The 22,418-nt window shown below is 32.6% G+C and overlaps 2 protein-coding genes across 3 annotated transcripts in view; one reads left to right on the forward strand and one right to left on the reverse strand.

Moving 5' to 3' along the window:
* The window catches only part of LOC130662565 (ATP-dependent DNA/RNA helicase DHX36-like), a 29,996-nt gene extending 10,745 nt beyond the window's left edge, over positions 1–19,251 (forward strand). The window contains exons 2-30 of one of the 2 annotated variants that reach the window (XM_057461460.1): positions 5,202–5,377; positions 5,450–5,519; positions 5,896–6,305; positions 6,830–6,868; positions 7,082–7,156; positions 7,236–7,331; positions 7,622–7,695; positions 8,686–8,760; positions 8,845–8,946; positions 9,032–9,096; positions 9,693–9,774; positions 9,849–9,959; positions 10,102–10,204; positions 10,640–10,727; positions 10,800–10,855; positions 13,699–13,763; positions 13,908–13,962; positions 14,641–14,729; positions 14,807–14,924; positions 15,040–15,138; positions 15,235–15,408; positions 15,786–15,872; positions 16,145–16,222; positions 16,406–16,505; positions 16,637–16,724; positions 17,056–17,179; positions 17,620–17,772; positions 17,842–17,985; positions 18,818–19,251. In XM_057461460.1, coding sequence (XP_057317443.1) covers positions 5,202–5,377; positions 5,450–5,519; positions 5,896–6,305; positions 6,830–6,868; positions 7,082–7,156; positions 7,236–7,331; positions 7,622–7,695; positions 8,686–8,760; positions 8,845–8,946; positions 9,032–9,096; positions 9,693–9,774; positions 9,849–9,959; positions 10,102–10,204; positions 10,640–10,727; positions 10,800–10,855; positions 13,699–13,763; positions 13,908–13,962; positions 14,641–14,729; positions 14,807–14,924; positions 15,040–15,138; positions 15,235–15,408; positions 15,786–15,872; positions 16,145–16,222; positions 16,406–16,505; positions 16,637–16,724; positions 17,056–17,179; positions 17,620–17,772; positions 17,842–17,985; positions 18,818–18,844 — 3,023 coding nt within the window. In that variant the 3' untranslated portion in view covers positions 18,845–19,251. Of the gene's footprint in view, positions 1–5,201; positions 5,378–5,449; positions 5,520–5,895; positions 6,306–6,829; positions 6,869–7,081; positions 7,157–7,235; positions 7,332–7,621; positions 7,696–8,685; positions 8,761–8,844; positions 8,947–9,031; positions 9,097–9,692; positions 9,775–9,848; positions 9,960–10,101; positions 10,205–10,639; positions 10,728–10,799; positions 10,856–13,698; positions 13,764–13,907; positions 13,963–14,640; positions 14,730–14,806; positions 14,925–15,039; positions 15,139–15,234; positions 15,409–15,785; positions 15,873–16,144; positions 16,223–16,405; positions 16,506–16,636; positions 16,725–17,055; positions 17,180–17,619; positions 17,773–17,841; positions 18,304–18,817 lie in introns of those variants that run through there. The other variant, XM_057461459.1, reaches the window with a different exon arrangement.
* A 99-nt stretch (positions 19,252–19,350) lies between these two features.
* Positions 19,351–21,029, reverse strand: LOC130613021 (glutamine--fructose-6-phosphate aminotransferase [isomerizing] 2-like). Its single transcript, XM_057434344.1, has 3 exons — positions 19,835–21,029; positions 19,546–19,618; positions 19,351–19,393 (listed from the first exon to the last, which is right to left on the reverse strand). The coding sequence occupies exons 1-3, from the start codon at positions 21,027–21,029 to the stop codon at positions 19,351–19,353; spliced, it is 1,311 nt and encodes a 436-aa protein (XP_057290327.1).
* Positions 21,030–22,418: the final 1,389 nt, after the last annotated feature.

The raw sequence follows: 22,418 nt of genomic DNA on the forward strand, positions 1-22,418 counted from the left end.
CAATACTTTTATAATTTTTTTTTATGTTTTTTTGTTTCTGAATGCTTGATGAAAGACTTTTTTGATGGTGCTATTTTCGTGAGATGGTAATTTTCCAAAAAGAAAATATAATAAAATAAACACACACCAATTTTTTTTCACTGTACATTTTAAAATTGCTGCTTTTACTGACAGTGTGGTCGCAGACTTCTCGTTTTCGCACCATTATATTTAGCATAAATTAAATTCAAAAAGGTTCCCGTTTTTTTTCTAATAACGTTGTTATGAAATTATTTGTAATTATATATAATCATTCAAAAAAATGCATATTTTTTTTCTTTCTGTAGTCATAATTATGAGTGTCTTATACCTTTTAGGTGCATATGCTGGGGTTAGTGCTGTTTTTGTATCTGCACATGTATCTCTTCTGCCTGTTATTGTTTAATCTTATTGCCTGGCATCCCAATCCATGCCCCAAATATACAATTGCATTCCAATACGAAGGATGTTGTATAAATTTATTTCATAATACAATGTTCTCTACTATTATGATGTGTTTTTACTGAGGAACCCGGACAATTAATAGCCGTGGTAAAAAAGCTTCGTTAGATTGCATTTTAAAAGTATAATAACGAAGAGCAGCGAAAGAAATACTTTTTTTTTCTAGATCTTGTTTCTAAAAAAATTAAGAACGAAGAACGGCGATAAAAAAAGCTTCATTCAATCGCATTTTAAACATTTAAGAATGAAAAACGGAGATAGAAAAGCTTCGTTAGATCGTGTTTTACGTATTTAAAATGTTATCAACTCTAACCAATGTGCAAGGCACATTGGTTAGAGTTTAATATTTGGTGACTTTGGAAGCTCTGTGGATCAGGGCAATAAAACCCGCTTTAAACACCAAAGATGAGTACAGAAGCAGGTTGTTAACAATACAAGTTTAGTTGTTGTTTATAATGTAAACCACTAACTTTTTTGTTTTAAACTAATTAAATATTATTCCCTTGTGTCATTTTAACATTTGATTTTATTACTTACTTGAATTGATAGATATTACTGTATATAAATGTGTTTTGTAAAAATTGTTCTTTGCTTTTTATTTAAAGTCTGAATAAATTGTATTTATTGCTTTTATTTATTTTAGTTATCCGAAACATATTGATAAAAAATAAACTCATTGTTGGTGAATCACCTTTCTAATTTTTTTAAGTTTGTACTCTTTTTCCAAGGTTAATTTTTTTAAAAAACACATGTTTTTGACTTAGTATCTTTTTATTCTTACCAGAACAAAATGTCTAAAAATGTCTTAAGTATTACAATTTTAAAAACAAAATTTTCTCACAATGAGTGTTTTGATCCTTCAAGAACCTCAAAAGTTAGATTTTTCAGGGTTTTTTTCTTTGGTATTGAAATTTATTTTGTTTTCAAAATCTTATCGTGAAGGTAAAAAGTCCTGAATGCAGGGTTTTTCCGTTTGCATTTAAAATTTTTGCATGTTAAAAAATATGTTTCAATGATAAAAAAAATATTACTAAAGTTTTAAAAAGTAGCAGCGATAGCTTGTGTTTATCAAATATAATGAGATTAAAATCGCGTTACTTTAATTAGTTTCGTTGGTAAAAAAATTAAAAGTAAATGGCCTTCGCGTTTAATTTGTTCTCGCATAGAGTATATATTGTTTATAAACAATGTTTCTTGCTATGCTTTTGTTTTTAACATGAAGCAATTATTTTCGTGTGATTTGAAAGGAACTCGCTATCACATTGTTCTTTGATATTATTTTGCAAGTTGAGCGTATGAGTTTCAGTGTTAATGTTGTTTTTTTATTCTAGTGCATGTGCAGAAAAAATCAAAAAAATGCAGACCTTAGGTGAAGAAAGACAAATTATGATTAAAAGCGTTTGTACTGTGACTCTAGAAGTCATGTTTTCACTGATATGATCTAAATCTAAACTACATGCAAGCTATATTTCAATTTCAAGATCAAGAGATGCCTCTACCTGATATTAAAGTTTGGAATGGACTAGTCCACAACTTACCGCCTGCATTATTTTTGCCTGTGGATTTGCGTAAGAGGTCTGGGGATTATAAACAGTCACAAAGAAAGTTGTCTATAACACAGGAGACATGTAATAAAACAATCTATTTTCGCATAACTGTAGCTAACTTGCATTTAGTGATTATGACACCAATTTGAAGACTTGTATGAGGATTTTTGAAAATAAAATGCATGTTTCCAGCAAGAAAAACGTTTTTATTGTAATAGCATTTGAAAATACCATATTCCATTCGTTATGATTTTTTTAATTTTAAATCCAGAATATGTTTCATGTTCATCTAAATAAAAAAGAAATTTTTAAAAAAGAAATTCAGAGTACCATCTTCATAAAATTAATTGTCTTGGTTCTTCAGTAAAAACACACTTGATAATAGAGAATATTGTATTATGAAACATTCATTCGCATGGAACGAAGGTTGTGGAGCACAGTTTAACTCGAAACTGTATCATTTGTGGCTAGTAAATAATCAGTCAAAATGACTAACAATTATTCTCAATATTTTACTAAGCATTTCCTTAAAAATGCCATTATATGCTGCTCACATAGCCCATTTGACCATGGACTTTCAGTTGCAGTTGTGGGGAACTCTATGTTGAATTGCTCATGCATGTTTTCATACACTTTATTAATAAATTCTCCTCTATTGTGAGCCAGAAACCTTCTTGGTTGACCAAGTCTCAAAAATAATTTCTGTTACCACATCTTTATCCTTGGTGTTCATCAACTCTGAGAATCTTGTTAAAATATTTACAATATGAATAAACCATAATGATTGCATTGGATCTAGAGCCACACAATGATTAAACTCTGATGACATTGGTAAGGCAACAATAGTTGAAGTTTACCACAGACTGATTTCGTGCAACTACAGTCTGAAACTGCGCATAACAAAGTTTCATCAATGAAAAATTTCATTTCATTTTTTTTAATTTTAGAAAAAAATGTAACTTTAAAATGACTCTCTCCCTTTTTTACATCTCTCAACTCCTGATCCTTGTAAACATGGAGACAATTTAAAGCCAAGTGATTAATGAATTGACAAATATAGCACTTTTTAATCCTTTTTTCATCAGGTGGAATCACTTTTTGAGTAATGGGTCTGGTTTTTCAATTCTATCTTTAAATTTATTGCTGTAGCCCTTCCTTCTCTCAACCTTCTCAAAAAGCTCACAATTATAAAAAAAATCACACTTTTCATATTTACACTATAGTAAACATTTTAAGCACAGCTTGTTATCAATTGTTAGTTCTTTTTAATTTCCGCCAGCGAAGGCGGAATCTTTAAAATCGCCTGAGGAGATAGATAGATAGATAGATAGACAGATAGACAGATAGACAGATAGACAGATAGACAGATAGACAGATAGACAGATAGACAGATAGATAGATAGAGACAGCGCAACTAGGCTGGACCGCCCTTATCCAGGCTAAAGCCTAAATCCTCGTTTTGACAGATTTTTTTCTGAGAACGAGGCTAAAATGAGTTTTAAGTCAATAAGAATCCTAACAGTGCAACAAATTGTTTTATTATCCAATGAACAATTTTTTAAATTTTTAAAGTTTATATGCTATTGAAAGTTAAAACTCATGCAGCATAGCATAATGAAGATCGTCTTATAATGTGCCATCTTTGATGTTATTAACGTTTCCCTTTAATAGTTACGTCATTTCCTTCTGTACAATTTTGCAAGCATGTAGACTAAAGCTATATTCAGCAGAACTGATTAATTATTCATGAATTTTATTTTAAAGAGGAATTGTTGAGGCTGAATATTTTTGGTGAAAAATAATGTATTATAGCTATAAAATCATGACAAGTGTGTCATAAAGGAAAAAATAAGAATACAAGAATAACCATTCATAACTGTTTATGTAAAAAAAAAATTGCTGCCACCTTTAAAGATATTTTCCAAGTTGTTTTTCAGAGAAAAAGAGAAAATAGATAAATTTTCAGCCTTGCCGTTGTTTTTATTGATCATCAATTTTCAGGTTTATTATTTTTCTTTTAAAATTCTTCTTATAGAGAAATGAACTTTATGTAAGTTAAGTTAGCTATGATTTACAGTTACAATAATAATCAAAAATTGAATTTTAAAATTTTAGAATATTCAATGATTTTGTTCCCCCATATTACTCAGTCCTCTTCAAAGTTCAGTATTTTTTCAGAGTATTGTTCATGGCGGAAATTTTTAAGCCACAGGGCTTCTTGTTTAAAGTTGTCCTTGATTTGTAGAAAAACCAGACTAGTAAGAAAAATGCTTTAAAATTAGTTTGAACATTTTTTGTCCATACCTGTTTGAAAATAGTATTTACAGAACCTCAGGAAAATGGCATTGAACAACAGAGCTATATATAATAATCCCATGTCGTTCAAATTTCTATAATTAAATACCCGGTGGAGAGATTATTTAAACATTGGGTGCAACTGCAAAATTTTTTACTTCGCAATGATTTAATTACGAGGTTCAGCCTACTTTGAATTTTTGGCAGGGATTTTGTGGATTCCAGATATATCAATAAGAAATAGCACCTGTGCGATATATCGCCCATCCCAATGTTTTAAATAGTCAGATTTTTCAACTGACAAGTTTGTCTTTGTGCATGATTGTGATTGCTCACCCTTTATTGATAGATCAGCAATTAGACTATTTTTTACATAGCGTCAAATTTATGCAGAACTCTGAATTAATTGATTTGACATATTGTATCACTTACATATTTTACCTTAATGTCGTAATAATACTTTCTCATAAAAAAACTTGGTTAACTTAAACCCGAACATTCGTTAACTTAACCCATTCCCCCCGCCCTTCAGGCTTATTTCTTCAGATAACTCAAACTTTTTACTCAAGAAAGGAAATGAAAGCGCAAATAAATGTCAGATTTTCATGTTGTTATTTAAAGAAAATTTAGTTAGCACCTTTTCCTGCTAACTATTCCCCTATCACTTGAAAATATTGCTTCAGCTCGAACTATAATCTAATTTTGGACTAAATTCGACTAATTGGGAGCTTAACTTGAACACTTCTGTTAAGCTGAAGTATTTTCTTTGATTTCTGGAGTAACTGTATAAGTTAAGTTTACATTTTATTGTCTAATAATAAGGAAAATTCCAAAAATATTCTCTCCTTGAATGTTTTCATGCCTTTACTTCGAATTTAGGTGAATCAAGTAGAAGTAGAGGAGGACGTAAAAGAGGTAGAAGAGGAGGTGATCACAATGGTGATGATCCAAGTAATCACAGAGGTCGTCACCCGTCTGGTCTGACTGGCAAAGACATAGGCTTATGGTATGCACGTAGGGGTAAATCTAAGAGAGAAAAACTTGATATTCAAAAAGTAAGTGTTGCGTGTTGGAAAAATTATAATGTTAAAAGAAATTCGATTTTTTTTTTATTTTTATATTTTTAGCGGTCAGTGATAACATTAAACAAAGATCATGAAGCTCAGATTTCGTCGCTGCTGCATGACATGAAAACAGGCTAGTTTGTTATTTATCTTAACATGAAGTAACATATGCTTTTCTGAGTTTTTCCAGTGATAAATAAAAATGATATCTTTCCTAATAAAGGGCTAAAGTTGCCATGTTAAATTTATTTGTGAAATGTTTTGCGCATATTGTTCTTTGCACAGCAGTGCTATTGTAAATAAAATATATTCTTCTATATTTTTTATTTAAGATAAATAAAAGGGTAATTTTAAGATATATTGTGATTTGCAAAATATTGTTATCAAGAAATATATGTTTGTACAAATTTTTCTTTTACACATTATGTGATACTTGTACCAGTATTTCAAAGTCAACATACACTAGAAAGTGAAAACAAACAGGTAAAAACGAAAGTTACACATTTTAGATGTTCCAATAAAAGATGAAGCAGGGTCATCATCAACATTGGCATCATCAGCATCGCCAACATCAACATCGCCAACATCAACGTCGCCACCATTAACATCGCCACCACTAACATCGCCACCACCAACATTACCACCATCAATATCGACACCATCAACATCGCCACCATTAACATCGCTGTCATCAAAGGTTAATTTAGATATTGTAAAACAGGAAGAAATGGAGATAGAAAATATTAAAGAAGAAGAAGAAACTTTCAATGACAACAAAATAACATTGGAAGTGAACAAAGTAAAATTTGAATACACAGAAAATCGAAATTGTGCTCTTAAGTCTGATCCAGATTTTGATGAAAAAATATATTCAGATTTCATAGAAATGAAAGAAGAAACAAAGTGCAAGAAGATGCTGGTATGTTTAAAAAATTTAACAGTAGCAAAATATTTTTGTTTCAGACCATGTTAGATTTTTTGTTTATATATTTTCTGGAACGAAAGACAAGGCATTTCATTTCTATTAGCTTCAGCACACATTGATTATATATATATATTATTATACAAAGTTTTTTAATAACTTACAGTTTGTAGAAAAATATAATAGAAAAATATAATAGAAACAATTCTTGCTGAAATAGTTTCAGGGGCAATGAAATAATTGTTCTGTTGAGACGAGGTTCATCTTGGTTAATAAGTAAAATGAGAAAACAATTGCACTTATCATGTCTATGTTCCACAATCACTTGAGCTGGTAAACAAGGCCAGGGCATAGGATCTTTTGAATAAGTCTTTTTACAGTTGTTATGAAAAATGTATAACAAACATGTATTCCAACCTGTAGAAAATAGCAATTGTGCCGAAGAATTAAAAAAAGTTCAATTCGCAAAAATTAAACATCGCCTTAATCATTTAATCTCTGCTGTACATTTACATTTTTAGGAATTTCGTAAGAAGCTTCCTGCTTATAAAATGAAGGAGGTATGCATTATGTACTGTTGTGCCTTTATAAATTGTACCTTTTATAGCACAAGAAGAGGAAACTAACATACCTCACTAATGCCTTAATTATAAATTCATCAACAAAAAATTATTTTATAATTTCTGAGAGACAGGTTGATACTATAACGTTGATTCAATATTTTACAAAAGGACATAATTATATGGCACCTCACACTTTCTCAACTTTTGTAGACCCTACTCCAACTGGTGTCAATTAATCAAGTTTTAGTTATTAGTGGAGAAACTGGATGTGGAAAAACAACCCAGGTACTCTCTTTTTAACCATGATTGCTTTTTTGTTAATAACAAAATCATGGAGGTTACAACTCTCATATTTTTTTTGCAGGTCGCACAGTTTATTTTAGATTATTTTATAATCAAAAAAAGAGCTTCAGAATGTCATATAATATGTACACAACCGAGAAGAATCAGTGCTATTTCTGTAAGTTCTTGACTAATAAAATGTAGATTTTTGAATTAGTTTGAACATGCTTGATTAAGTTAAGTAATAGTTATGTAACATTATTGTAGAATTTACTTCGCACATATTATGATAAACAGGTGATTTTTGGCCTTGTAATGATGAATAATGTACAGTTCAAATAATTAAAACATATTTTATAACAATGGCATACTATTCTGAATAACAGCAGTCATTAAATTAAATTTCATGTGAAAATGGTGACAACTAAAGAGAACCCAAATCAATTTTCCTCTCTCGTTTGCTTCAAGGTTGCAGAACGAGTTGCATCAGAACGTGGAGAAGCTTTTGGAAATACATGTGGATATCAGATCAGATTGGAAAGGTAGAACTACTGTGTGTATCGTAATTGGAAAAACATATTTTTAAGGAAAAGGCAAATCTCAGGATCTCAAGATCACCTTGCCAACTGCAATATTATAAGAAGTTCTGGAAACGCTGATGATCGCATTTTTATTGTTCTTAATCTGGCCTCGACATTTGCAAAAGTAGAAATTTTGTGTCCTTTCACATGGTGTAAAACTATTCGTCAAATTTTAATGCTAAAGTTATAGTTTGGTTCCTTCTTGTGTTAACTCTATTCAGTCAGGAGGGGGGGGTTCCGCCCCCCCCCCTGACGGGTTTTTTTAATAACTCCTTATTACTATGTTATATGGCTATGAAACTTACTATCAATATTTATCTATTAGACACCTGCATGCCAAATCTTTAGGTCCCATACCTTTTAGAGGCTTTGATATTGGCAATTACTCAAAACTACCCTTAAATATCTCTATGAAATCCTTTAAATTTGAAGGGAAAATTTAATAACTTTTGTTAGGATTATTCTTAGAACTTCAAACTTGTAACACAACTTTGTTTTATTAGAAGAATCATTTTGTATAGTTTGGACACGTGATTAATCTGATTTCCCGATTTTGTCGGATTTTACCCAAAAATCGGAAAAAATTGGATTTTCGGGCAATTTTTGGCATTTTTTTATGCGATCCACGTAAAAACTGGAAAATATATTAAATAACTTTTAAAGTTTAAAAAAATTTGAAGCTACTGATGATGTCACAGAAAATGTGCTGATGCATGCATAAATTTATTGCTGCAGTCTGGTTCCTTTTATGACGTAACGTGCCAAGTTTGATACAATTTGAATAGCCCTATAAAAAGTTATTAAGGGGGGGCGGATCCCCCCGCCTTCCCCCTGGTCATAGTATGTTCGAAAAACCCCGGACCGAATAGGGTTAAACAATTTCTGATTAGGTGAGTACTTTAACACTAGTTTTTGTTTTAATTTTTGCCTTCTGTGTTATCTTGTGTATAGCCACCTTCCAAGGTCAAGAGCTTCAATATTATACTGTACTACTGGAATTCTGCTGAGGCGACTTATAAATGACCCGTAAGTGAAACATCATAATCAAAATCTGTAATCGTTTGGACGTTTTTTAAACAGGTTTTTTGTTGCAGTGTGACTTCTTTATAGGTACCTTGCAAATGTGAGTCACATAATTTTGGATGAAATACATGAACGAGATCTGATGTCAGACTTTTTAATGGTTATTGTGAGAGATTTATTACCACATAGGTAAGGGTGTGTTTTTATTTGCTGTTTGTTTGCATTAAACCCTTTTTACATTGTGTTGAAAATTGAATTTTATTTTTTTCTGTAGGCCTGATGTAAAAGTTATTTTGATGAGTGCAACATTAAATGCAGAGATGTTTTCAACTTATTTTAGTAAGTAGGTTTTTTTCATTAATTTTTGAAAATAAATTGTCAGCCAACTATAGCCACTCATTGTTACTGAATAAGAACTGTTTGGATAAATAGAAATAGTATATTTAATTAGTTATTTTAATCACGAAACCGGACAACTTTGTTCTTAGTCCTTCATAGTCTTTTTATTCTAATATCCAATTTTCGAAGTCTTGTAATTACTTGTGTTAGTCTGTATGGCATGCAGCTTTTTTTAATATTTAAAAGTTATAAACCTCAATAGATGTCTTTGTTATAAACAAGAAACTTCCACTGTTCAAATGTTACCAGGGCCCAAACACTGTAAGCCAAAGTACTCAGTGATGTAAAGGTTGATGATATCACCCCGATGTATTCTTTCTACTATGAACAATGTGATTAAGTTTGACACCAACAGTAAACACTCTCAAGCTGGATTTTTTTAATCCAAGAATAGAAATTCAGGTTTACCAACATTTTCTTAATGCGTTTTTTCCACAGGACTGTTGTACCACGCATCTCTCTTTTTATATAATATTGATTTTGTTATAAAATAATTTAGAAATTAGAAATTGTTTAATAATTAAAAAATAATTTAGATAATTGCCCAATGCTTTATATTCCTGGCTTTACATACGAGGTCACAGAATACTTTCTTGAACAAATACTAGATCTAACAAGGTATATATCAATTCTTGAATTTACATTGACTAATTAAGTAGTTAGTTATTACTTAAACGCTCAGTTCGATTTAGATTTTATATCACTCCTCCGCTTCGAAAAAGACCAATATATGGCAAGAACAGAAAGGTGAAATTAGAAGAGCAACAAAGATTTTCTAATTATATCTACAGCATTCAGAACAAGTGTGTATTTTCGTTCTTTATTTTCCATGTTTTTTATTTTCCATCCGAAATAATTTTCTCACAATTTTGCTTTTATTTCATTAGTTTATAATTATATTCATTTGTTATTATTCTCCAACAATTATATTCATTTCTTTTGCAGATATACAAGGTATACAATAGAATCTTTAGAAAACATGGATCATGAGTACATTAATCATGATCTGATTTTGCATGTTATCAAATACATTTGTCGCAATTTTGAGGTAAGGAATTAACATTTTAAGAATTGGGATATTCTAGATTCTTTCATTTTTAAGTAATTCAAGTAGGCATGTTTTAATCAGACTAATATTTTATCTGTGTACCGTGACACTGGGCTTTGAATCTATTTAATAGATACAAAACTAAAAATTTATTCATTTTAAACCAAATAGTTGTAACTTTATTGGGGTGTGAGATGCAGCCAATGATTTAATAAGGAATGGGAGCAAATAAAGTTTGAAATTCAGGAGGAACACTCTGTAGAGTGTTGAAACCCACCCTTCCCTTTCTTTTCTTATCATGGGTTTGTCATAAAAACAGGTGTGGTCCTTCTCACCTGCGAACTATATGTAGATGTCAAAGGATGTTCACTTAGGCAATGTATGCTGCGTTTGCCACAAACAATGAAACACAGTTATGTATGCCACATTATTTAGGATGGCGCAATACTTATCTTCATGCCAGGATGGGACCAGATAAGCAAGCTTCACGACATGCTTGAAAAGGAGCCTTGTTTTGACTCAAGTATGTAGTTAACAGGTAGTATTAAAATTCTAATCATATCTGCCAATGTGTATTTACGAGTTTTATCTTTAGGTAATTCTATTTTGATACCTCTGCACTCCTTGATGCCAACCACAAACCAAAGAGAGGCGAGTAGTTTCTAATACCTTTTCGGGGGAAAAAGAAACTAAAATTTTCGTTACTCAGAAAAAAATTATTAGTATAGGAAAATTTTAGTCGTCAATGTGTGAGTAAGAATTATTTTTGAGTTAAAGTTAATCGGAAGAAATTATTAAGATTTCGGATAACATCCGAGATCTTATTGAAACGGGTGGCCTTCCCCTTCTCCTTTTCCTTCTTCGACCGATTTTTTAACCGATTGCCGTAACGTCACAGCTTTTAAAGTCCGACCTGACCCCGCGACTTAGCGCTACCCTGGCTTTGTGCGTATCCTGATAATTGTGAAGAATGAAGACTGTGCTACAAATTTGATCACAAATATTGTTGTAAACTGTTATTTTAATATTTTTTGATTAGCTATGCTAGATACTCCTTTAAATTTGTGTTTCCAAATGTTTTTAGCGGATTTTGTTCCACTAAACGGAGCTCTAGGGGTTAAGGTACGAGTGGTTACTTTCGAGGGACAGAGTTTAAGCAAAGCGAAGGTTTTTGAAGCGAAGAGAAATATTTGGTTCAGTTAGTATAATTATTTAACTGCCTAAATTTCAGTTCTATGAACGTTTAAGATATTCTCTTTATTTTGTCTATGTTTTCACATATAAGATGAAAATATCATTACGTTTTCTAGCCATGTGTAAATCTGAAACAAATCAATTTTGAGATTTTAGCTAGCTACAAACGTAGATTTCAAAGCAACATCCTGCTTAAGCTGTACCTAGCCTATTCTTATTCTTTTAAAGTTTGGTATAATATTATTTATTTTTATGTTGGCGTTGTGGCTAGATAGCTCTATAGCTACCTAGGTGAAGAGTAAAAGTAGCCAAATGGAGTTTGGCTTGCTAACTAGCTACTACAAAATTCTTAATCAATATTTCTTACAAATGCAGTTTAGGTAGCAACCTTTTATTACTGTTATAAAAACTTACTCAACAATATAAAATTGCTGAAGGATTTTTTTTAGCTAAAGGGCATAAGGACAGGCTGTTGCCTGTTTATTAATTAAACTGAAGTTGTAATAAATTTTTTTTGGATAAGGGTATTGCGCCTGAACACATGTGCAATACCGTCTACCTGTACTAAGTGCACAGCCCGTTGCTAGCAACAGATTATTTCCTGTTGTTTTGTTTAAGTTGAAGCTGTGATAAGTTTTTTCAAGGGTTTTAATGCCTATATGGATATGCAACACGGTTTACCTGTATTATCCAAGTGCTAACAGTGTGTATCCTTTGTTATTATGTAAACCGAAGTTACATCAAAGTTTTTTTAAAGGGTATTATGCCTAAACGCATCGACGACACAGTTTACCTGTACTAAGCACTCAGTCCAATGTTAATAATGGCTGTTTCGTGTGTTTCTGTTTAACTGAAGTTACAACAAAGTTTTTTTTAAAAAAGGGTATATAATATACCTATGCGACATTGTTTGCCTGTACAAATTACTCATCCTGGAGTAATATTTATTTTTGAACTTTTAGCAGGAACGTTCTTTGAAAAATAATAAGGTTGGCAGACACTGTTTTTGCTCTATGACAGGGTAGCAACGAGTTGTAAATTGTGTTTTTTTTTCAGCCAAAGTTGTGAAAAGTTATCTTTTGAAAAATATATTACACCGGAAACACCATAATGTTGTGCACCTACTTTTTTGAAATTATATTACAACGGAAACACAATGCTCTGCGCCTCACACGATTTATGACATACTATACTAAAGCGCTCCACCTAAATATGTGACACAGTTGACAGTTCTTATTCATCGCTCTTTCAGGCGTTCAACGCGAAGTAACAAAGTTACTTGTGGCTTAACCCGGCGTTTCGACTCCGGGTCCCCGGCTAGTCTAAATATTAATACCACGGAATTGCATTTTGGATTTAGTCTCTTTTGTTAATTCTAAACCAATGATCGTAGTCAAAACCTTTTTATTTCTATCGCCTACTTCTACTTCTATTTCTTTTTTTATTTTTAAACTTGTAGGATCCAACTTTATTGTCAAATCTTATCTTAAACTTTATAACGATTTTAGTCGTATCGCAGGTATAATAAAACATTTCCAAAAAATCGCTACACCACATGCAATAATATTTAATGAATTGATATGCCAAAACGTTTTCGTTTCTTTGTTATGAATGTCAAGTGTAGTGCAGTATTATTTAAAGTATTAATTTTCACAGCTTAATTTTTTACAAGCATCTGATTCTAAAGTCTGATCAGCTAGCGTTTTTTTACTGCTTTGGGCATCTTAAACTTATGACCCTTGCCTTGCCAACTTTTTTTTAAGTAACAATTATACAATGTCACAGTCAGTTAAAACATGTCAAAAATGTTCCTTTTAACATATGCACCTTCAGCATTTTCTGCAGTTCAACAGAACTTGCTGGGTCTGCAGTACTGTCAACAGAACTTTCTGGGTTGCTTGCAACATTTTCGGTCAACCTTTTTTTCTATTATTAAAAAATTACACACGACGAACAAGAATCTGAAATCTTTTAGCCTGTCAGGGCTTTTCATTAGTCATTAAAACTGAAGAAACTTTAGTCATTTTTTTCCATGGTTTAAATTCCGCGATAAGGTTTACTAATGTCTGTTTCTTGTCATCAGAGAAATGCATGCAACAGGTATTCAAAAACGAATTTTGATCCGTCTGTGAACATATCATTTCGTTTTAAAGCTTTTTATTTAAACTTGAACGTAATACATGCTACTTCATAGAATGATAAATCTCAATGTACCCTGGTACAGGAAAACTTTTTATGGTTAGAATTGCTTGTATTTTAGTACATTAACTACGTATTTTAAAGCTGTTTTTCTCTTTCAGGTATTTGAAAGGCCACCACCTGGAGTGCGCAAAATTATTATAGCGACCAACATTGCGGAAACGAGGTGTGCTAATATGCTTTGTATCAATTTTTGCTCATATTTTACTGTTGGTTCCAAATAACCAAATTTTTAACTTCCAACTTAGTAAGAGGCTATAAAACAAGATTTTTGGTATACTTTATTTTATGCTTATATGTTTTGTTTCAGCATTACAATTGATGATGTGGTTTTTGTTATTGATACTGGTAAAACTAAAGAAAAGGTAATAATTAGTACGCTGAATGATTTTTTAAAAATTGCTTTTTCGCAAAATATGCTCGCGCGGTTTGTTCTCAAAAATGCAAAGTGAATTCCACGATGTGCTATCACGCTTTAACGGGGTTAACAGCACCTGGAAAGTCAGACGGAAAACTTCTGACGAGTTTGCAAGTTAGGGAATGTGGAATAAATTTTTTTTTCTTAGTTTGATCAAAGAAAGCCCGGAAAAAAGATTTATTAAAATGATAGTTTCTCATTACTCATTTTATCACTAAATCTTTGCTGTTCGATAAATGTTTGCTTCCACAATGCTAGAATTTTGTCAGAAAAATAAATGACTCTTTGACGTCTGAATTCAGGAAAACTCAAAATTTTTTATTTAAGATAATACGAGTCCTGCAGTAATTTATGGGAAAAATTTTTACAGAAATGTGAGAACTATTACTTCAGTAATTTTATATATTTCTCATGCATGGTTAATAGCTAATTTTTAGTCGTTAGTTGCATGACTTCTCTCTTCACTGATTATATTGTACGACTCTTGTCAGACTAATTCCATGTTCTGAAAGTAAGACTATCTTTTTTCTTATGTCTCTTTCACGTCGGAACGTTAGAAAAGTGACGAATTTCATGTAGGGAAAGTTGTTAAGTTAACCGCAGAACATATTTGAACTTTTTTTAGACTTACGATGTTGAAAATAACATATCTTGCCTTCAACCTGTTTGGATAAGCAAGGCATCTGCTAAGCAAAGAAAAGGAAGAGCTGGAAGGTACCATATTAACATTGATTCTTTTCGTTAACATTTGTGACATTTGAAATTAAAGTTAGATTTTGAAACTTTTTTAGAGTTCAAAAAGGAATTTGTTTTCACCTGTATACTCAGTATCATTATGATAATTTTCAAGAATATCAACTTCCAGAGATGTTAAGAACACCTCTTGATCAACTCTGCTTGCAGCTGAAGGTACAATGTTTGCATCGTTTAATTTCCATCTTATTTGATAGCTAGAGTACTTGTGTAACTGTAAGGACGAGAAATGTTTAGCTAGCTTAGTGCTAATGTTGTCAGTTTGTCATAGATACTAAGACTTGGAAAAATGTGGAAATTTCTTTTAAAATCCATTGAACCTCCATCAAAAAAAGCTGTAGATAACGCTATCGAATGTTTGACTCAAATGGTAAGGTTGTTCAAACATACTTTTATTTTTATTCAGAACGCTATCGTACAATATATGTAAGATGTAACTAGTAGTTTTTTTTTTTGCCATCTTTAGAGAGCGCTGGACGAACATGAAGATCTAACACCGTTAGGTTACCATTTAGCAAAGATCCCAGTTGCTCCGAAAGTAGGACGAATGATTTTGTTTGGTGCCATCTTCTCTTGTCTTGATCCAGTATTGACTATTGCTGCTAGCCTCGACTTCAAAGATCCTTTTTATATACCCATTGTAAGTAATTTGGATAAAATTTGTGCTATATATTTTTTTTGTTGATATAACTACTGCGAAATAAGAGAAACATATTTAAAATAAAAATTGAAAAGTTGACAAAATTCAGTAGTATGTCATTCTAGTTTTTGGAATGTTTTTGATTTAACGAAAAGTAGTAAATTGGAAAGAGATCTTGTATCAGCGAGTTATAGCAAATAGTGGGATCCCTAAGAAAAGAAGATACCTCAAGCCCACATAAGATTAGTGGTGGATACCCAGTGGAAAGTCAAAATTACAGGTTTTTTTGTAGAAAGTTAATCCTCTCACATTTTAGTGGCCGATGTCACCTTGCTTTTCAGCATTTCTATGTTTTTAATTTTTCATGATTTTCACAGCACAAAGAAAAAGAAGCTGACGTGAAGAAAAACGAGTTGTCACGTGGTTCAAAAAGTGATCATATCATGCTTATTAATGCATTTAAGGTGAAAGTTTCTTCTGTCGTGGTAGTCGTCTCTAAAGAAAGCTGTAATGAATATTTGGCGGCAATTATTATGGGACTTTTTTCTATTTTTCTCGATTTGACCGATTCGACCATCTTAATAATTGTTTCGAACGATTCAAACGTACATCTTATAAAACACCAAAAATACAGAAGCCTTGATGGGTTGACCGACTCCTTAATTTTTCTAGATTTATGTTTCCTTGTTACTGTGTCTTTTGTAGTTACGCTGTTATCCTTTATTTACTTTTTCAGGGATGGGAAGAATCAAAGTTGATGGGTACTGAGGGACAATATTGCTGGAGATATTTTTTATCGATAAATACGTTAAGGGTGACTACTTTTTTGTTTAAAAATGTTTAAAGTTTGAGATATGGAAAATAAAGGAAGAGAAAAACGGGGGAGCAAAATACTAATGTTGGAAAAATATGAAGATGTTTGAGATGTTTCTCCAATAGATGCGCGATATTATTTTTGGCAAACGTTGTGCAAATGATTTTATATTTTATTTTCCAGATGATTGACAACATGAAGAAACAATTTGCACAATTGTTGTACGACATTGGGTTTGCAACGAATTCGTGCCCGAAAAATCCAGCTGCTAACATACAATCTGGTCTGTAGTTTGTTTCTTTACAGTTTAGCTACTGTAATTAAAATTTATTATTGTAAACCACTTCGCAACCAGCCTGTTGTGTGTATAAAAGACTTTAGTATCTTGTTAAACTTTTTAAGTTTATTTTTCAGAAAACGTCAACCTCATCAAGGCAGCGATATGTGCTGGTTTGTATCCTAATGTTGCGAAGGTGATCCCAGGGAAAGAAGGGAAAAAGAGGTGAATTTTGTCTCTGAACTGCGATATGACGTCACACAATTTTGCGTATTAACGTAACGTCATCACTTTGCATTTGGAACATGAAAGAAATTTTTTAGTACGTCATTGTGAAATGAAAAATCCGTCCGACAATTTGTTAGACAATTTGTATACCGTCGGACTAAAACGTTCTTTTTATGTATTACTTACAGTAAAAACACAGCAAAGTGGATACATACTTGAAATTGTTTGTTGTTGTGTACTGTTGTTACAAGCTCAAGTGTTTTGAACGTATGCTTTCGCGCGAACTTTTGCTTTCAACGTGGATGTATATTAAGAATATATTTTTTAGGCCACCGAAGTTAGGTACTGTGTCGTATGGTCGTGTTGAAATCCATCCAAAGTCAGTGAACAGTGACGTTCGACAGTATGAATCACAATGGTTGATTTATCATCAAAAAATGAGAACGAACAAGGTAAATTTTCACGTTTTAACTGCCAACATGGTTGATTTTTTGTCTGGTGTAAATTTGGGTGCGGACTTCTTTAAAATACTGAATATACAAAAAAGGGGCTTAAGGGGCTAAATAAAGGAATTACGGTACTTTAAGAACTTCAGCTTCTGCGTTTTACACACGTGGGTTCGTGTTTTAACCTTGCGTGTTCACGTGACAAAAATGTTAAACTTGATAACAAGGTTACACGCAATTCTTTGATAAGTTCTTATGTTGCATGTTTATCTTTTGTCGAAAATTGATAAAGAAAATAAGAGATCTATGTTTTGAGGAAAGAAAAACATATGCGAAATGCGAAAAGAAGATTATAAAAAAAAATGAAGACGTCTGTGGTTGTTAGCAGCCATGCTTTACATCCAATAATTACAAATAACTTTACTCAAAGATTTTTTTTGTTTTAGCTTTATTTGTTTGACTCGACGATGATTGCACCATTTCCGCTTCTATTTTTTGGTGGCAAGATTACTGTTCATCAAGAAAATGGTCACGACACAATAGAAGTGGATGAGTGGATTAAGTTTCATTCACCCTTGAAGACTGCTCAGTTGGTTAAGGTAGCTGCTGCCTTGTACTACAAAGCTGATACACTTTTACCCTTTCTAATATGTTGACGTTATTTTTAGAAATTACGTCATGAACTAGATATTCTGCTAAACAAGAAAATCAACAATCCAGCTATGGAGCTGGGAGTTGGTCACATGACTGAATCACGTGATGAAAGGATATTGGCAGCAATAATAGATCTGATAACCACTGAGAAAGTCAAGGTTTGTGTGATATTTGCACAGATTATATGATTTAGCAGTGGCCCCTTGAACGTTTTTTATGAGAAAAATATTTTAGGGTTTAGCCTGGATGTTTGTAAACTTTAAAAGACATTTTCGGAAAAATATAGACCCTGACCCTTGTTTATACCTTTAGAATATTTTTTAGCAAGAATCCGGCCAATTTTTAGCAAGACCCCGGCCAATTTATCAATTTATTTTTCAACTTTCTCCATATTTCGCAGGTTAGCAATTAAAAGTACCTATAATCTCGTGTTTCTTTTACAAAAATGTCTGGATTTTCTAATTGGAAAGTTTACTAATAGGTGCCTCATAAAGCCCCCCCCCCCCCCCCTTGTTAATTTTTCAGTTTTTTAACCCCGGAATTATTAGGACCCTGCCCTGTTTATTCTTTTTAAAGAGAATGACGTTTTTTGCGAAATTAATCTGATCATAACCCCTTGCCACTTGCGAGTAAGGTTTTTAGAAAATATGTTCAACTAATTATTTATGGTTACTTGATTGTTTTGAAGAGTATGGTACAATGTTTTCTGTTCACTACTGAATTTGAGAAAAATTACGTTTCATTTATAGTATTGTGGCTAAATATTGACCTCATGCAACTATTATCTTAAGGGAAATTGTGTGCGGTGTGATTAATTAGTGTTACTAAGTGCGATGAAAGAATTTCAATTACCAATGAAGATTTTTTTTAACTTTACCGCCTATGATGACGTCATTGTCATGTTTCACCAAGCGCTGTCATTGATGCCTGTCATAACTCACACCCAGTTTGTTGTCAAAATTCTTATTGTTTAATGGTGTTTATTTTTAGACGAAATCGGATACAGGTTACAAATGATGTCAACATTATATAAGACAGCTTGTGATGAAACCGATATAATCATCGAATGTTATGACAAAAAATAGATGAAATTCTTATGCCATCGAGTTATCCCGATGCAAAACCGCTAATATGTTTCTATTGGTTTTCTTCAAGGTTGCATGGAGCATGCATCTGTATGTGTGTGATTTAAGAAGTAGCATTTCCTAAAAATTGACACTGGAATGTTTGTATAAATTGCAGTGTCAAAATTGAATTGTTAAACTTTCATGTTGTTGTCAATAAAATGGACACTCCAATCTTGTAGAATCGTTTTATATTCTGTTCCCAGTATGTTTTAGTTAGTAGAACTATGGTTTGTTTATATATTTAAATGTATATAATTTATAAATTTTAATGCATTGATGCATATTAACTTTCTTTATCGTATTGTTTCTTTTCTTTGTTCTTAGCCCCTAAATTTTAAGCTGAACTTCGACTAAGGAAAATTAACATAGAAAGGGCTCATATATGCTGTGTCTGGTTCATGTTTTTATTGTCGTTAGTCTTGCCGCACTTTCACGAGCCCTATTAAAATTTTCCTATGAATTTTGCTTAATCTGGTACAATTTATCATATAGATCCTGGAATTTCTAGACGCAAAAGCACACATTAAACTTATTTAGCAGAGAAACCCACTACCTACAACTTGTTAATAGACGGGTGAAAACGGAATTCACTTTAGATGATAGGGAACAGAAAATTGTGTACCAGAATTAAAAAGTGTTTGTATAAATGATTTACACGTCTTTTCTTACAAAATAACATACACACGATATCATAAACAAAGTTAAATACATTTAAATTATCAACGTCATATATTACGAAATATTCACAGTTTTATTGACATTGTCAATCTCTGTATTGACAATGTAATCAACAGTCGTTCGGCTTCGTTATTTTTCACAAAAGCAATCCAGCAAGCGTTAACAACGCTAAAGTCAACAAATGTTTCTTGCTATTGCGTACGTGCAGGAGCTTTGTAATCAATCACTGTTTTCACTAACCCTTTTGGACGGTCAACGTTTTTGTTCTTATGCAGAGCCATATAAAGTGATAACATTTGTAAAGGAATGACAGTGAGAATAGCAGCCAGACAATCGATGGTTTTGGGAACTTTAATTAGTTGGTCTGACATATTGGCAACTTCATTGTCATCGCTCTCACAAATGAGAACAGGGCGTCCGTTTCTAGCTTGCACTTGCTGTAGTGCGTTCATACACTTGTCAAATACTGCGTCACGCATAATTATCATAATTATTGGTATTTGCTCATCGATAAGGGCGAGTGGTCCGTGTTTTAATTCACCGGAATGAATGCCTTCTGAATGAATGTTGGTGACTTCTTTCATTTTGAGTGAACCTTCCAGCGAGCTTGACTGCTGATAACCTCTTCCCATGAGCAGAATACTCTCTTGGTCCAGCATGCATTTCGACAATTCCCGCAGCTGGCTGCTACACGTCAAAACTTTTTCGATTTTTTCTGGAAGAAATTCCAACTCTTTAATTATTTCATGGATTCTTTGAACTTTCGTGCGTTTGTCAGAAGCCAGGTGCATGGCGAATAATACCATAGTCAGGAATTGGCCTGTGTATGTCTTTGTGCTGGTGACACCATATTCTTTCCCTGAGTGGATATCCAAAGTAAAATCAGTGATGCTACTCAACGTGCTGTGGCTGTTGTTGGTGACACACATTGTCAATGCGTCACGCTTTCTACAGTATTGACAAGCTTGGATCACTGAACTTGTTTCACCTGATTGACTGATAAAAATACATACGTCATTTCGAAATACAGGAACCTCGCGGTCTAAAAAGTCACTCGCCGATTCAACAAATACTGGTAATTCAACTAATTCTTCCATAATTTGGCGAGTTCCAATCGCAACATGATAACTCGAACCAGCTCCGATCACGATTAGTCGTTTACATCGCAAAATATCATCAGTGTGTTTCGAAATTTCATTCAAAAATACTCGCTTGTTTTCAAAATTTACTCGACCGAGCATTGCTCGACGTACGCTTTGAGGCTGTTCAAAAATTTCTTTTTCCATGTTAGTTTGTTTTGTTGGTGTTTCTTTGTTATTATTTTTATCGAACTGCGTTATGTTATACGCCCTTGTGCAGTGCTTTTTCACAATGTTAATCGCTTGTTTCATTGGCATGTTGTGAGTGTGTGTGTGTTGCTAGCTAGATAGAAATCATAAATCTATCTTCCACCTCCAATATTCCTTCTATTTATAAGTGCTATAAATAACAAATAAGAGGTCGATTATTTCAACATCCGAAAGCTCATGACATATCGCATGCTTGTTTTTAATACGTTAATCATGTCGTTAACAAAACAAGAATGCAGTTCGTTTTTTCGTGCAGCTTTTACACTGCGATGCAACACAAAACGATCGCTTATTTTAGCCTTACAAATCAGTTCTGTTCCTTAAAGACCTGAACTTTCCCAATGTGTTTTTTAACTAAACGCGAAAAGCTCATAATAAACAGACCGCGTTATTTATGTATTTACAAAAAAGACCTTTGAACCCTATTGCAAACATATTTAATAGTTTACTATTATGAAGTCCATATGTAGTCGTCTAAAAGACAAAAGTGTTTTTGTGGATTAATTAATATATAATAACCAAAAAAAAACGAAAATAAAATTTTTTGGAAATTTATAATTATTTTGAGATTCTTTTAATTATATTGTTCATATCTAAGGTCATTCTCTGTCATGGTATTTAATCGTAATAAAATTGCAAATCCCTAGATTGTTTAATTTGAACACTTTGTGACGCCGTAGCTGAATTTTCACACACAAAATTTTAAGAGATTGTCTTGCTTGCTGCCTCTAAAATGTTAACTAAATTTTCGGACAGAGTCAGATTCTGAAAGGTATAGCATCCAACAGAAGTTTAGGTCAGACTTTCACCAATTTATCAATCATTTCAAGGCTCATTTGTTTCTTTACAACAAGGGCGACTTAGTGTCGCTTGATATTTTCCTGTATACGCAACAGTAATATATCCACATTATTAAAAGTTACGGCGCTCCGAAGTACACAGAGAATTTACGTGTACCAAAAGTGACCTAAACTCTCCTCCTCCCCTTTCCGGACCCTGAATAAATGATCCGTGGAGACAAGGTTCACTGATTTTTTCTAACAGTTTCTGTATAATGCTAGATGAATCAGGATTTCTATTCCGATGACAATCTTGAATCATTTCGACTGTTCGTTTCACTCGCTAGCACTCCAGCTGCAAGAAAATCCCTAGGGACGAGGTTGTATTTGTTGAACAACAACATGTATAATTTTACGATAATATCACGTTACATAAACGTGATTCTACCACTGTTAAAAATTTGTTTTAAGTGCTCGAATGGAATGTGGATTAAAACATTTCACAAATAGAGTTCAAAGTATTTATCCCGCAGGCTATCACGTTCACGTGGACATGTGAAAGTTGTGTAAAAACACTGATGCCTAAATACATTTACTAGTAAATCAACATTTCTAAAAGAAAACTCACGACTCCTGGGAAGCTTATTGGGAACACGTA

The sequence above is a fragment of the Hydractinia symbiolongicarpus genome, chromosome 10 (assembly GCF_029227915.1).
Source record: "Hydractinia symbiolongicarpus strain clone_291-10 chromosome 10, HSymV2.1, whole genome shotgun sequence".
Lineage (NCBI taxonomy): Eukaryota > Metazoa > Cnidaria > Hydrozoa > Anthoathecata > Hydractiniidae > Hydractinia > Hydractinia symbiolongicarpus.